Source organism: Eschscholzia californica, unplaced genomic scaffold (genome assembly GCF_041429995.1).
Source record: "Eschscholzia californica isolate CP2 unplaced genomic scaffold, dmEscCali1.0.p SCAF_6, whole genome shotgun sequence".
Lineage (NCBI taxonomy): Eukaryota > Viridiplantae > Streptophyta > Magnoliopsida > Ranunculales > Papaveraceae > Eschscholzia > Eschscholzia californica.
The window spans coordinates 38,339,629-38,354,518 of NW_028238483.1; the positions used below are offsets into that span (position 1 = coordinate 38,339,629).

The 14,890-nt window shown below is 34.6% G+C and overlaps 1 protein-coding gene across 4 annotated transcripts; it reads right to left on the bottom strand.

Moving 5' to 3' along the window:
* Positions 1 to 1,161: 1,161 nt before the first annotated feature.
* LOC147534560 (protein LATE ELONGATED HYPOCOTYL-like) lies at positions 1,162 to 11,181 on the bottom strand. 4 transcript variants are annotated; one of them, XM_086646768.1, is made up of 8 exons: positions 10,368 to 11,181; positions 10,221 to 10,246; positions 9,820 to 9,973; positions 9,593 to 9,704; positions 9,311 to 9,372; positions 3,460 to 3,687; positions 1,867 to 3,381; positions 1,162 to 1,783 (listed from the first exon to the last, which is right to left on the bottom strand). In XM_086646768.1, exons 3-8 carry the CDS (start codon positions 9,856 to 9,858, stop codon positions 1,370 to 1,372), a joined length of 2,370 nt encoding a protein of 789 aa, XP_086502894.1. In that variant the 5' UTR covers positions 9,859 to 9,973; positions 10,221 to 10,246; positions 10,368 to 11,181; the 3' UTR covers positions 1,162 to 1,369. The 4 variants fall into 4 exon arrangements, with proteins under 4 accessions (XP_086502894.1, XP_086502896.1, XP_086502895.1 ...); XM_086646770.1 differs by having other exon boundaries at positions 10,170 to 10,246; positions 10,368 to 10,845; XM_086646769.1 differs by having other exon boundaries at positions 9,820 to 10,246; positions 10,368 to 10,852.
* Between the last annotated feature and the right edge of the window lie 3,709 nt (positions 11,182 to 14,890).

Genomic DNA, 14,890 nt, shown 5'->3' on the forward strand with positions numbered 1-14,890 from the left:
ACAACATAATGAAGAGATATTTTACGCCAAAGTAATGATTTGTTTCGACTAGAGGTGACTAATTCTGCCAATGTGATTTATCTGTAACTCCCACACTTACTCGTGAGAGTGTATTTTTTTTTTTTTTGATGAAGATGTGAGAGTGTATTTACTATTTCACTGTGAAATTCTCATATTTTTGGGGTTTATACACCCCGAGATCTGCAAGATAAGATTAAACCATCACAGTGAGGAGTGCTGGTTCAAGAATTTAAAAGTTGTGGTGTTTGTGGGAATGTTCATTAAAGTAATATATTTTGGAGATAAAGGAGGAAGTTGTCTAGGGGGGTAATCAAGCTTTAAACACATTCATAACCAAAACCGACTTTATACTTTATCTATGCTTTCATAATCACATAAAATAAAGAAGGTTATTTCTCTACAAACTTTAAGAGATAAAAAACCAAAAGCCTCTTGAATTTGAAAATCTCATTGATTCATTATTACTTCCACAATAATATAACAATCCCTTAAAACATCCGTGATGATACTCTTAACTGGCAGAACGAGTATATTAGAGAGAAAGTTGCTCGGCCAACCCAGCTTCTCGACTAGGAGTCGGCGGCCAAATGAACAGAGGAACATTTTGCTGAAACATCGCCAATGTCAACAAAATAATATGTCCACCACCTTTTGGTGCAGCGGTTGGACACCCCTATTAGGCCCATGAGGTCGTGGGATCGAGTCTCGGTGGAAGCAGTTTGCCATGAAGATTTATCTGATGTAATTGAGGCAATATATAAAATAAATAATATAATAAATTTGTCGGGCTTTAGGCCTCTTTCATGTTGTTGGGTTTTAGGCCTATTTCATTATGATTTAACTTAGGTGGTTATCATGCTCACCACACCTTCACGATGTATCAATGTCTTGTAACGACCAACGTAGATCGTAGTCGATTTCTCCAAAAAAAAAAAAACTAAATTATAAAAACTAAACTCATCCGTATGCCATCTCCATTTACCTTCTTTTGTTATCGCCAAGGAAACCCATGGTGGAACTTGGTGGTAGACTACCAATTACAAGAATGTAAAATAGATTAACATCGATAAAATATATATAGAGTACCCTTGGGTCCTAGTAGTCTGATAATTCTTTATATCATTGACAAGGGTTTCAACGTTCAAGATCAAGAATGTAAAATAGATTAACATCGATAAAATATATATAGAGCACAGACATACAAGGCGAGTTTCTTCCAACTTTAACTGTCTTTAAATTAATTAAACATAAGCTTAGACAAACCAGTAAAATTAAAAAAGACCGAAACTAGATTAGGAAAACATGTAAATCACCAAAAAAGGTTTCCTTTCTGTGATTTCATGCAGTATCAAGCTGAAGGTTCACCTTCCAAACGTATCCTCTTCGGACCTTGCTCCTCACAGTTTCCGTTACTCATTCTGCTCTCTTTCGCCTCTACCGAACATCTCTTATACGGTTTAAAGCCTGTTCGACGGGCCTTGAACTTTCCTGATCCAAGCCCTACGGTTTCTATAGACAAAAAACTATCCTTCTCTACGTTATTGTTGTCGGACGGAGGAGGGGGATTAGGATTTACTTCTCCCCATGAATTACTCATAAGGTTTAATTGCAACATATTTTCATCTTTCTCATCTTGAATCTGTTCTGTTACCATAATACTGTTTTGAGGTTCCTGAAGAAGTGCTTTTTTCAGATCAGGTGGTGGTGAAAAACTTTGTGGCAGAACTTCTCTCCTGAAGAGAGCTTGGAAAGCGAGCCGACCCTGAAAGAAAGTAAAAACGATCAACATTGAGATGAAATTTCGCAAGTGCGAATATTTATGGACATTTAATTTATGTTTAATACCTCTTCTGAGACCTCCTTCCATGAATCGTTCATCATGTTGGTGCTTGTGTTGACATTGGTTCTAATACGACGATTGTTAAGCTCACAAGCCTGATGGGCCAATAGGTCACTACTCGGGACCTTCTGGTGGCCAGATAACTCACCAGCTTGATTGTTTACACCTTTTGCCTCTTCTTTGTCTTTGTCTTTGTCTTTCTTCTCTAAGGCATCTGTTTCCATTTCACTGCTGGAACATGAGTTAGATCCACACGAAGAACGATCCACCTTTTTCCGGGCCTTTGATTTGTTAGAGTCATGTACGGCGATTACTGAAGGGTTGTCCTCGTTTGCTGTAGATATGGGTTTAATGTAATCTGATCTTGCGCCCCCACTATCTGCAGAATCGGATGATGATAAAGATGGCGATTTAGGAGATGGATTTTGAGGTTTTGTTGCTTCAGATTGTTCTGGATCCAATTGTTGAACTTCCCAAGGTGGATCTTCGGGTGTGTTATCTTGTTTTTCATTGTTATTAACTGGTGGAGCTTGGTTAATATCCATAGGAGTTGCAGTTGGTGGTGGTGGTGGAGGGTATGAAAAGCTGGGATGAAGAGGAGGGCATAATGGCATCATCCCATGAGCTGCCCACCAAGCTGAAGCAGCAGCAACTGTAGCAGCAGCAATTGCAGCCAAATTCGGAGTTGGACTCGCCTGGCCCGATGGAAATCCTCCAAGAGGCATGGAAGAAGAATCTAGCGAAGTTTCCCCGTTTGAGCCTGGCCAAAGAGACGCAGCAAGCGTTGCTGCCATGTGAGCTGCTGGATTTTGTAGAAGAGCAGACATGAGAAAACACGGAAATGTGGACGACATATTGGCAAATGACCTGTAGGTTTCCGGGTTATGTAGTGGAGCGAAGGGAGGAGGGAAATTTGGTAATGTTTGATGAACTGAAGATCTTGATGTATGACTATTCTGTTCAGTTGTTACAGATGCAGCGGGATTTGTGAACAAGTAAGGATTCCCATGAGCTCCTGAATGGTACATTTTGGATGAAGGGCAAATATCAACTGGGCCTGAGCTCATATCCACAATATGGACAGGAACATGCCGTGGGTAGCTCTGGTTACCTTGTACTTCCTCAGTATGCAAGTTACTCGGTTTTTCTGGTTGCTTTTGTTTTTCGGTATTGTTCTCCAGGACTAGTTTCTCATTAGAGTTAATCTTGCTGTTTTTCAACTTCAGAGCTTCACCCAAGCTTATATTCTCGGTATCAGAAAATCTGGGGTCATTTTTGTCCAATTTCTGTGAATCATCAACTTCGACCTGTTTACTATTTTGAGTTGGTTCCTTTCTCAATGGCACAAACTCCATAAAGGTGCAGGAACTTTTGAGTACAGCAGATGTTGAAATCAAACTTTTCTTTGCGGAAGGGATAGAAACACAAGAAGTTTCTCGAATCAGGGTAATGACTTCTGAACAATTTTCCCCGTCAGTAGTTTCTGCTTCTCTTGCTAAATTTTCAGTTCCAACAGGATTCTGATCACGTCATCAAAAAATGATATTTTAAAATATGAAATAAGTTAGACAATTTGTTCTAAGGAGAAAAAGGTGTACCTGAGATGGCAATTCAGTCTTCGATACTTCTTTACCAGGGTACAGAGATGATGGCAATGTTAACAGTTTCCCATCTTTCACTTCAACTGATGAAGAGGTAGTAGAAGAACCAGCATAGCTCTTTCTGGGATATGGATAGCTTGGCTTTCTTTTAGGGCGCGGAGGGGGAATTTCTATGTCCAGATTTTGTCCCAGTGGCCCGCCTTTGACAACAGCATCCTTTTCCAACTGAGTTAAAAAAAATAAACTTTTGGTTATACGAAACTTTAAAATAAGCAGAAATTTCAGTTCAAACCTTTATCCATTGAAAACCAACAGTAAATGCAAGTCAGCAACAAAGCAAGTTTTGGAGTCTTGTTCTTTTCTCATTTTCTTATCCTTCTATTTTGGTATCTTTTTCTTCAATATAGTGGCGCAATCATTCTTTTTTCTAACAAATGATTCTTTCATCGTTCCAAAAAAAGTACTCAAAAGGAATTAATTAGTACTAGCAGAATTTTTTAATGCCTTGATTAGTTCCCATGAAGGACAAATGAAATTCAATTCGAAAGATATATGCTGGTATAATCAGATAATGCACATTCACATAGTGCCAATTAGGCTGTGAAATTTAAGAATCTGCGTTTCAAAGTAGATGCGGCGATCTAGAAAACAGAAGTACATCTTGTCAAAGTTGGTTACTGGCTTACTGCTAAAAGTTCAGAATTGTACCTAGGCAGAAGATGTAAAAGTATAATTACGTTGGACAATTTATGAGAACATCATGCAACGGCAGTTTAATGTGAATGATAATCTTGGTGTGCTCCAAGTAGGTAAAGAAAGCAAATATTTTCCTACAGAGTACAGGGCATGGGTCATTAGTTGAACTTAGATCAAATAGACCATCTAAGACCAAACATGAAAAAAAGAGATAAAAGTGTATGCAAGTACTTAGGATGAGAGCATAATAAAGTTATCGTGACGATCGATACTAGAAGGGGATTTGAAGATCAGATTTCCTAAAATGTTCAGATCAAAGTTCAGTTTTTAAGTTCTTAATTAAACAAATTTGTATAACCAGATCCTCGTAAGTCTGTCTCAAGATAATGAATCAAGTGTAAGCACGTAGCAACATATAAAGAAATAATTACAGAAAATAGTTATATTCCTACGATCCATATTTTTCGAAATTCAGGATATCTTTGATTTAGTTGTTTTATAAGCCTGAAGAGTTACTCATGCTAGCTGAACTTCAAATATAGCAGCATTCTTTGTTTAAATGCATCATAAGAATTTATTCTGCAAAGGCTCCGTATACTTCAGCAGTACATGCATTAAAAAGTAAAAAAACACTAGGTTTTATGCTCTAAGTTCTAAACTTCTATTCATGATTACCCAACTGATAAATGTTTTTTCTACAATATCACCCATTTAATGAGCACATGAGTTATGAGTATATTATACGAATGTACCAAATAGTGTTGTGACACTGACTTCTAATATCTGCGTGTTTTTAGTTCACAGTGATCTTATATCACTTGAAGCTATTATCTTCACATCTTTTGGGTTTTCATAAGGTTGAGCTAGTTGGCAAGAAATGTAACAAAACAATGTTTAAACTTTAAAACCTCACATTATACTATAATAGCCTCCTCATTTTTTGGCCTTCCACAAAATGTAACACATATACAAACTCATCCACAAAAAGAAAAATAAGAGATAAAACTATACTTAAGTATAGTAGCCTACTAGATAAGGAGTAAGAAAGAACATAAAATATTCAGTAAATTTAAAGATGATGCAATTTTAGTAGGAATACTAGTCAGATAACCTAAACTGGTGATCATAAGAGTTGATGAGAAGGTTGGCAAGTTCTCCTCAAATCTCTAGATAAGAAATTGATTTCTGTCTTTCAACTTAAGTTTATATACTTTACACTTCACATTAAAATACAATGTACTCAAATCCTTAAAGTGTTAGATTTAACTAAACATGGGATGCACATCTTACCAATATGTGGCGATAATGGATCTAAATGCTAATCATACCCAAAACAATCTACTGAATCTTTATGTCCAACTTAAGTTTGTAAATTAATCAAATTCTATCTCACGAGTACTATGATTTATTAAGTTTCCTGTTTAATTAGTTAATGGGTATGAAACTATGAATAAGGAGTTCCCGTAATATTACTCGATTAGGATTAGATTTACCTTTCCAACTTCTATTGGGCGACTAGTTTAGGATGTTTCGGGCTATTAATACATGCTGGTCACAGTATCAACAATCTTTACTTGAAACTTGACTGAGGGGAGTTATGATCTATTTTATCCCTTTGTGTAAACCCTACGCACTGAGAAATTTGCGGCTTCCTCCTTTGAGGGTAGGAAGTACTAAAATATAAATGATTGTAAATAATAAGTTGGAAACTCCGTTTTTTCCTTTGCCATAAAAAATCCTTCAATTCTTGTTATGACACTCGAATATCCTTATCAGACACTTGCAGTCACTTCAGTGAATATAAAGTGAGATATTAAGACTTTTATGTACAAGTTGTGTTAGACCATAATATACCACTATGTCTTTGTGTATAAACTAACAATAGTTGATCCAAAAGATACGTAGATAGAATCGTACGATCCACTTGGATAACTCGGGGATGCAGTCGGTCATTTGGTCGATCAACCCGAGTAACACGGGGATCAGATTGGGATTTGGGGGGTAGCCCGAGCGGACCCTGAGCCGAACTCCGCAGTCAACGGTTAAGTTTGAAACTATGAATTTTGGACTTCAATTTGAATTCTTAGGAACATAGTTTGGTGCCAATGTATAAACAACTACATTTTTCCCACTCAAGTGCTTTTTACGGTTGACATCATTCCCTATGCCTGCAGGTCGCAAGTTATGCATAGTATATAATATATTGATGTACACGGGCATATATAAGAGATAGTGAATACTGTCTTATTTAAATACCTAGGTCTAGCCGAAAAGTCAAGGGGTGCCAAGATGAGTTAGTTTGGGTTTATTTTAAGTTTGTTATTTACTTTTTAACAATGTTACAAGTTCATGAAGGCTTTCTTCACGTTCATTAATATATATTCAAGAGTATTAGTTAAATATATTTGAAGATTTAAGTCCCTTTTAAATTTATGAAAGTCCTTTCAAGGTGATTTCAGATTTATTTAATGTATTTAGATATATCTAGTACTTTGAGGATACTTTGGCTATTGAAGTTCTCCGGTGATTTAAATTTGAGGACTAACTCTTTCAATGGCGGAGAGGATGATGTGAACCGGAAAACCATTACAGAACTCCTCTAAAGGGCGGCACAAGTTCGAGAGATTTTTATTTTACGAGTTTTTTAATATTACATTTATCTGTACTTTTGCTTTAGGATACGTTTCTTTTACTCTAATTAGGATTCTATATCAAGATTAGATTGACTTCTTACTTAGGGTTTTATTAGACAAATTTCTACTTTTTTGAGTTTGTTTACTTATTTTACATAGAAAGTAGATAGGAAAAGGGAGTTCCCTCTCCTAAAAGTACTTAAGTTTAGCCAAATACCAAGGGAGGCAAGATGTTATTTTAAATTGATTCTTAGTTCTTTGTTTAATTTTCAACAACATTACAAGTTTATGAAGGTTCCATTCAAGTTCCTTTATGTTTATTTAAGAGTACTAGTTGCAAAAATTCAATAATCTTTTAGATTTATGCAAGTTATTCAAGGTTATTACGTTTATTTAAGGTACTTGGTTATATTCATTATTTCTCTAAGTAGTTGAAAACTAATATTTTACTTCAAACTTGTAAACCTCTGTCATAGCTTCCACCACATGTTTGCATCATTTTTTATGGGTTCAAGAAGCAGGGATAGGGGACACCCAATTCTACCAAAAGTTTCAAATAAGAGAAGGAAAATATTCTTGGAATAGAGAAAATTATTTCAATCACAACAAAAGTGCAATGCACAAGGTCAATTGCTCATATGGTTCTTGATAGAATGAAACAGCAAAAGGTATGATGCTTCCCGTTGAAACAACTAAATATCACAGGAGAGATGTCTAAACCCAATAAATTGATGAACAGATAATAGATCGAAAACAAAAAAGCAAACAAAAAGTTCGAGAGAAACCTGTCATGGTAACTTAAAACTAATGAGCTTGATAGAATTAACCTCTAAACTTGTAAGAGATCCATGTTCCTAACTATGATTCACAAAATCAAGCACTTCAATCTTGGGCCCAAATGAGCTCTTTGTCAAGTGCCAACGATTTATTTTTATCATTTAGTTTACTTGCACCAGCTATGGTTTTTTCTGCCTTTAAACTAAGCATTTGAGACCTATCTTCTGGGTATATAGCTGACCAAGTTCTTCTATTTAAATAGCTTAAGCTACAAATACCATTGAACCATCCGTGGCATAAAGAAGAGAAGATATACAAATGCTTAATAATCTAGAGAAGGCTTTACTATCTATCCCTATCCTGTTAAACAAAAAATTTGTTACATTTTTTTATATAAGTTTGAAGATTCATTTTAGCTCAGCGGAAAAAGACTGTTTGCTCTGCCAAATGACAGACTTACAGCAGCCATTTAGAACGAATTTCTCTAAATATTGTTACACTTTACGGACTATTGTCATACAATCAATTTAGGTAGGATACGGACTAGTTTGAGTAATTAGATTTGATCAGTTAATCATAGGAAGGCAAGAGGGCAAACAGCTGAAGAAGATACTGATCAAGCCATGTCCTGAACAACATAATGTTCTAGACAGCCTTTTGTTTTTGACTGTAAACAGTAGGCCCCAAGAAATTAAACAATCAATTAGTAAATGATTCCCAGATACTCTTGAACCAGAGAACCTCGGGGTTAACGATGTTATCCAAGAGAAATTGGATAATGAAGTCTTAATATTATACAGAAAAGCTTGCTAACTGGCGAGGAATGGGTTTGTGTGAACAGATGGATTTTCCTCAGCAAAACAGACCAAGAATGACCCTGAACAAGAAGGGCCCTTTAAAAGGAAACCGACGATCTTTTGGATACCCTAACAACAGAAGAGTTTGAAGGGGCAAATACAAATCCTACTAGAAATGGAGAACCCAAAAACTTTATGTTAGTAAGGCACCAAAGGCCACATAAATTTTGTGCATTTCGTTGTGATAGAATCTGGAACAGCCTGCTGAGGTCTTAGGGTATTCTGCAACCTACTGTTATAGAAAGAAAACCCAACTATTCTTAGGACATGATGAACAAGGCGACCCGGTCAATTTGTAGAGACTATATACAGTAGGCCATGCTTGTGATACTAGTTGGAACTCGGAAGGTCCCTAATCTTGAATTTCAAGGTGATACACTAAAGATCCGGGGGCATATCACTGAGTGGGCTAAATAAGGAGAAACGGCAGAAAACATCACATGCGAGGAGATGGGGAAAAGGCAAAAGAAAAATTGGAAGACAATCTCAATATAAATTTTACGAGGTTATGTGAGCCTGTGAAAATTGAAGTATTTCTAGTTCTCGTCTTCTTGGTGAGTTACGCAAAATCTTCCTCCGTTCGTTTGAACTTGCTAATAGTTATGGTAATGTAAATTTTTACATCATTTACAAGAGAAAGAACAACTACAACTAAACAAATTTTCCATCCTATGCTAACCACGTAGGTACTAATAAGAAGCAAGCATATATCAAAGTCTCAAAGAATTGGAACAAATAACAAATTTTTTTTAAGTTTATATTAGGACAGTTGTAACAAGCTAAATCGAACTTAATTGATATCTTTTGGAAACTTCAAACTATCAAGCAAACACTAGCAAAATTATGGAACATGTACGAAGAAATGGTTAAATGGTACCACTAGACCTTTGAGAAGAACTTTTGTGCGTGACTTCTGATCTGCACGGCTGTCTTTGTTCCAATATGTTCTGGAAAATACAAAACCAAGAAAGAGAGAACCCAACAGATTTTCTAGTAAGAGGAAGTGTTCATAACAAAGTATGCAGTTATTTATCGCAGTATCGAGTAAACCCAAATCGTTCCAAAACCCAATATCTTTTAAGCCGTATATAGCAGACTAGTTCAAAATCCAAATAGCAAGCACTACTAACTAAATTATAGGACTATAGGTTAAGTTGAAATTATAACCTTCAATTTTCTGCCAAGCTCGTCCATACAGTTTCAGAGCTTCTAGGAACCTGTTATGCTCTTCCTCTGTCCATCTCTCTCGTTGCTTTGTGATCGTGTACGGTTTTCTAGCCTGAAGTCAATAGCATAATTCAGTCAGTAACTAACAATCACAAGCAAATATCAATGTTCTCAATTTATAATTGTTACTAAATGAAAAAAACAAAATTTTTTATCCAGAATTCCACCTTCATAACCAAGTCTTCAGTAGCTGAATAAGTATCCATTTCAAGAATTCCTGCTTCAAAAATCTTTCGGTCAGCAGGGGAAAACAAAACCTCCTCTTTCCATCTCTCTTGCGATTTGATTCACGATCAGATCTTGTTGATTCATAACTTAATTCTACATAAAGAAAAAACAAAAAAAGCGATAGAATTCTGTATCTGCAACTAAACAGTGAGTACTAAATTGTAATACTAAAACCGATCGGTTTAATGAAGAACTAAAAGTAACTTTAAAAAAATCCTCTCTTTTTTTTCATTTTTTTTTTCAGAATCCACCGTAATAGAGAGAGACGCTATCTCTGATTCCGGAAAACCTGTAACAAATCCACAAATTGAAAATCTGTTTCCATTTTCAGAATCCTCACCAAAACGAACCGGAGGACGCCGAAACCTTTAGAAGAAAAAACGTAACAAAAGAAAACAAGATCAGAGATCAACAACAATCTTACTATCACCTCTTCGACGAGATCTTCAAATCAAATAACAAAACCCTAGAAAATCGAATAGCTTACCTAAGCAAACCTCCATCGAATAGCTAACTTCTTAGCTGATTATTACTGATTAGCTACCATGGATTGAACTCACTGAAGACAACTACGAACTTGATCTGAATCTGAATCAAGTTTAACAGATAACTCTCAGTTCGAGTTCTACACTGAGAGTTTTTAGAGAGAGAGAGAGAGAAAGAGAAGATGGAGAGTTTTTAGTTTTTTTCTAGAGAGAGAAATAAAGAAAACCAGAAGTTCCTGTAAGGAAATCTCAGCCACAACTATTTCTTGTGGATTTACTTTTTTCAAGAAGAAAAAATTAGAGGCTAGAAGAGAAGGATAGAGTAAAGTAGGTCGAAAATGTGAATAAACTTCACCGGATAATGACAAATGTCGAATTTTTAATGGATAAATTAGTATACCACTTGCACTTTTGCATATGGAGAAAGAGAGTTTTAGAGAGAGAAAGTTTTTCTAGTCTTCTTCTTCAATTCTCATCCACAAGTATTGACTCTCGTTAGGCTTCTACCAAAAATAAAGGAAAATGGAGAAATTGTTCTCGTGGGACCCATAATTAAAAGCCTTCCACGTAATATTGCAACGTAAGAAAGAACCGGTTATATCCGGTTGTCGGTGTACGGAAAGTGATCTTTGACCGGAACGTGGCTATTTTGTGACTCCTCGAAGGCTTCTAGGGTTGTTTATTTTGTGCATTTCAAGTTTCTTCCTTGTGCCAACAATCGTTTGGCATTTCAACTTCCAAAAAAAACAAACAAAAAAATTATCCTTTGGCAAGTTGGACGTGAATCCTGATTCAACAAAAAAAAAAAAGTTGGCCGTGAATCTAGGGATCACATTTCGATTTATGGTGTAAATGGGTATAACAAGGGCCTCGGCGGACGAAATTTATTGATCATGTCTTCCTTATTATATAAATACGTCAAGATAGAAGATTTGGAATGGTAAGAATGAGAACCATTACTATCATAGGGTGTTAACAGATTGGTTAGTTGTTTTACAATATGTAAATGGATAACCACGACATGAAGTACGTGTGGTTCATTAGTCTATCACGTGTGGACCTAGTTCTGGTACCAAGTAAATTTTATGGTTATCCAATTCAAAATGAGTTGACACTGATTAGAAAGAGAACTTAAATATTATATTTTTGGTTGCTAGATATTATTTCTCCCACGTGAGACAATTTTCATGTATTGAAATTTGTACAATAATACTAGAGGTGTCAACCGGATAAGCAAAGGATAAGACCCATAAAGGACCCCTAGGAACATTATCTCCCATCAGCCCATATTTGAACTTTGATATATTGTTTGTTCTTACTTCCCCAACTTATCGCCTTCATAACCCGTGTAAAATATCCCAACATTATTTACTTTTCTAACACGTTTTCCTTTGACACAAAGAAGGAAAACTTATTTCAAGAAATTGGCCCGAAGACCCAATTTCAATTTTTTGTAGTTAAAATGATAAGTTGTTTTTTCTTTTGTTAAAAATCCATAACTTTTATTTACTTTTTTGTTAAAAACCCAAATATTCGTAATTTGTTTAGTTAAAAATCCAATATTTTTTGCAATGTGTTGCAAGGCGCTGCAAAGTTATTGCAAGGCAGTTACAAAGTTGTCGCAAGGCGTTGCGATGTGTTGCAAGGCGGTTGCAAAATTGTCACAAGGCGTTGCGAAGTTGTCGCAAGACGTTGCAAATTAAAAAAAAGTACTTAGGGATCTAGAAACGAAAAAAATTGTCTGATCCTTTTCCTTCAAATTAAAAAATTTATAGGGAGTTTTGACCAGATTTTGTCAAATTACTTATCAAAAATAGGGAAAACCCGTGAAAGTGGCTATATTTCGCATCAGCCATTTGATATTTAGCATAACAAAGTATTTATAAGTGCATATAAATTTGTTTACATAGCTTACAAGGAGACTATGTATATTTTATATCAGTTATAAGTCTTACAAAAATAAGTAATTATCTATTTTATCCTTTGTACAATCATCTCTTCTTTTTACCCAAAAGTTTTTTCTCAATGTAAATCAAAAAATTGCTCTTTCTCCATACCATTTTTCTCTTTCTAATAGTACTTCCAAAAAATGAATTTATTAATTATATGTGCTAAATTACAATAAGAGGTCTAAAATCCATTTGGTTATATAGATATACTTTATGAGGAGATTATTTAAGAATATTTAAACATTAAAAAAAGGGACATTGTTTGAACCCGATTTAATTGGCCAAACAAAGGCACATTCTTTCATCGTTAACTTTGTAATGCAACAAAAAGAGAAAAGAGGCCTACCTATATGGTATTTTGGTGGCCTAACAAAATCCTTCTATTATGGGATTATTCTTACATTAGGAAATTGGGCTCAAGACACAATTTAAACTTTTTTCAAATTAAAAAGACAAATTTTATTTTTTTTTGTTAAATTTATATATCTTTTTTTGTTAAAATTCCATATATTTGTTTCGTTCAGTTAAAAATCTAGATTTTTTTTGTAATGATGTTGCAAGGTGTTGCAAATCTGTTGCAAAGTGTTGTAAAGTTGTTGCAAGGTGTTACAAAATGTCTCAATATGTTGCAAATTTGTCGCAATGTGTTGCAAAGTTGTTGCAAAGCTGTCGCAACTAGAAAAGTACGTAGGGAGCTTAAAACTAGAAAAATTGACTCATCATTTTTCACCAAAACAAAAAATTTATAGGGAGTTTTGACCAAATTTTCCTTCCTGTACCTCTACGATTTTTTTCCCGATTCAGAATAGAAACACATTTAACTTAAATATAAATTAGACAAGAAAAGTCTAGACAATTGAACTTGGTTCAAACAATGTCCCTTTTATTCAAGGAAAATTTGGTCAAAATTCTCAAAAAAATTGGATTTTGGTTAAAAAGAATCACTTAATTTTTTTAATCCTCAGCTTCCTGAGTATCTTTTAATTTAACACCTTGCGACAGCTTTGCAGCGCTGTGCAACTGCTTTGCAAGCACTTTGGAAAAGGTTATTTTGCCAAAGGGTGGAATATAAATATCGGATTTTTTGAAATGGATATGACCGTTTATAATTTTTCAAAAGGTCGTGGACTAGGATTGACCAGTTAAATTTTAACGCCGTTAAGCTTTAACACTGTTAAATTTTAACACAGTTAATTCTAATTACATTACTTAAAAATTTATGGTTATATTTAAGTAAAATTTATATAATTTTGACACTAATTCGCAAAACAACAAATTATGACATTCATTATTATTTTTCTAGATGTCTTAGCTAATTCTATTAAGAACTCAGGTAACTTCGAATTTCTTCAGAATTATTAGATCAAATAAAATGATCCCATTAAAATAGTTGATAATTTTGTCATTTTAGTGCACTAACAATGCATTAATGTTGTGCCACTACAATCTATTGTAGTCACTTTCAGTGCGGTCATCAAAAGTGCACATAATTCATTTTTTATGCCTTGTTGGCTCCATGCAAGTAGATAACATAATGTACATATTCTACATACATTAAGATTGCCCAGGAACCAAATTCTGATTTAAAATAATAAAATATAGATATGGTTTATAACTCGTTCCTCAAAATATTCAAACTACTTAAAGTATAATCAAAATCATAAAATGCCTAATAAACACACTCAAGTATGTACGATGAGTTCACTTCTCAAGCTCAGTCGTCTATGATGATAGTCTTTCCATGCAAACACCTCCTCTTCTCATTTCAGGTCTACCCTAACAATTGTCACTCACGTTCTTCGTTGAGATACAGAGTAAAAACTCTAAGATACAAAGTAAAAAACTATATAAAACAAACTAAAAAAATCTTGTTGTACTTACTGATTTCGATCAAGAAAGATGCCGATTTTTTTTAAGAAAGAAAATCAAGAGTTAAGCAAGTTCTATCAATCGGCAACACCTCTTCATTATCCGGTGAAAATCAAAAGTTGAAGAAATAAAAAGTTGAAGAAATAAAAAGGGAAGATGATGAACTGAATAAGTTATTTTCTTTTAAAACAAATGTGAGATTAGGCAAGTTTTATCAATAGATTTTAAGCATCTATGTGGAAGAATAACGTCCATCGGATTTACTTGAGGTAACACCGTTAAATCTACATAACGACGTTAACTTTTCATCTAACGTGAAGTTAAATTTAACATTTATTTAACGGCCAATCCTAGTGCACGACCCCTTCGCAAAACAACAAACTGTCATGTTCCTTTCGGAAAACACGGTACTTATATGCGTCATTTTCGCAAAATAACCCATTATTGAATAAGTAGAAATTAAGATTAAGCATTTTCACCTCTTGGTGTAGTAGTGTACCAATTTGCATATTAATAACTGAAAGTCCTTTTAACAAAAAAGAACTAAAAGTCCATAGATTAATTCACAAGATAATCTGATTTATAAGTTTTGTAATTTGTCTACTATGTATAAGTAAAAAGTTAGTGATGATTGAAAACAGCCAACCAATTGGCTGAACTTATTTTTGGTAACCAGAGGGATAATAGATGTAAACAACTCTCAGGTC

What these genes read in the sequence shown, in the direction of transcription:
- LOC147534560 (XM_086646768.1), bottom strand. Translation starts at nt 9,858, where the DNA reads ATGGATACTTATTCAGCTACTGAAGACTTGGTTATGAAG. An exon ending in AGACTGAATTGCCATCTCAG is followed by an intron (nt 3,382 to 3,459) that starts GTACACCTTTTT and finishes TGACGTGATCAG; the next exon opens with AATCCTGTTGGAACTGAAAA. An exon ending in GGAAGGAGGTCTCAGAAGAG is followed by an intron (nt 1,784 to 1,866) that starts GTATTAAACATA and finishes ACTTTCTTTCAG; the next exon opens with GGTCGGCTCGCTTTCCAAGC.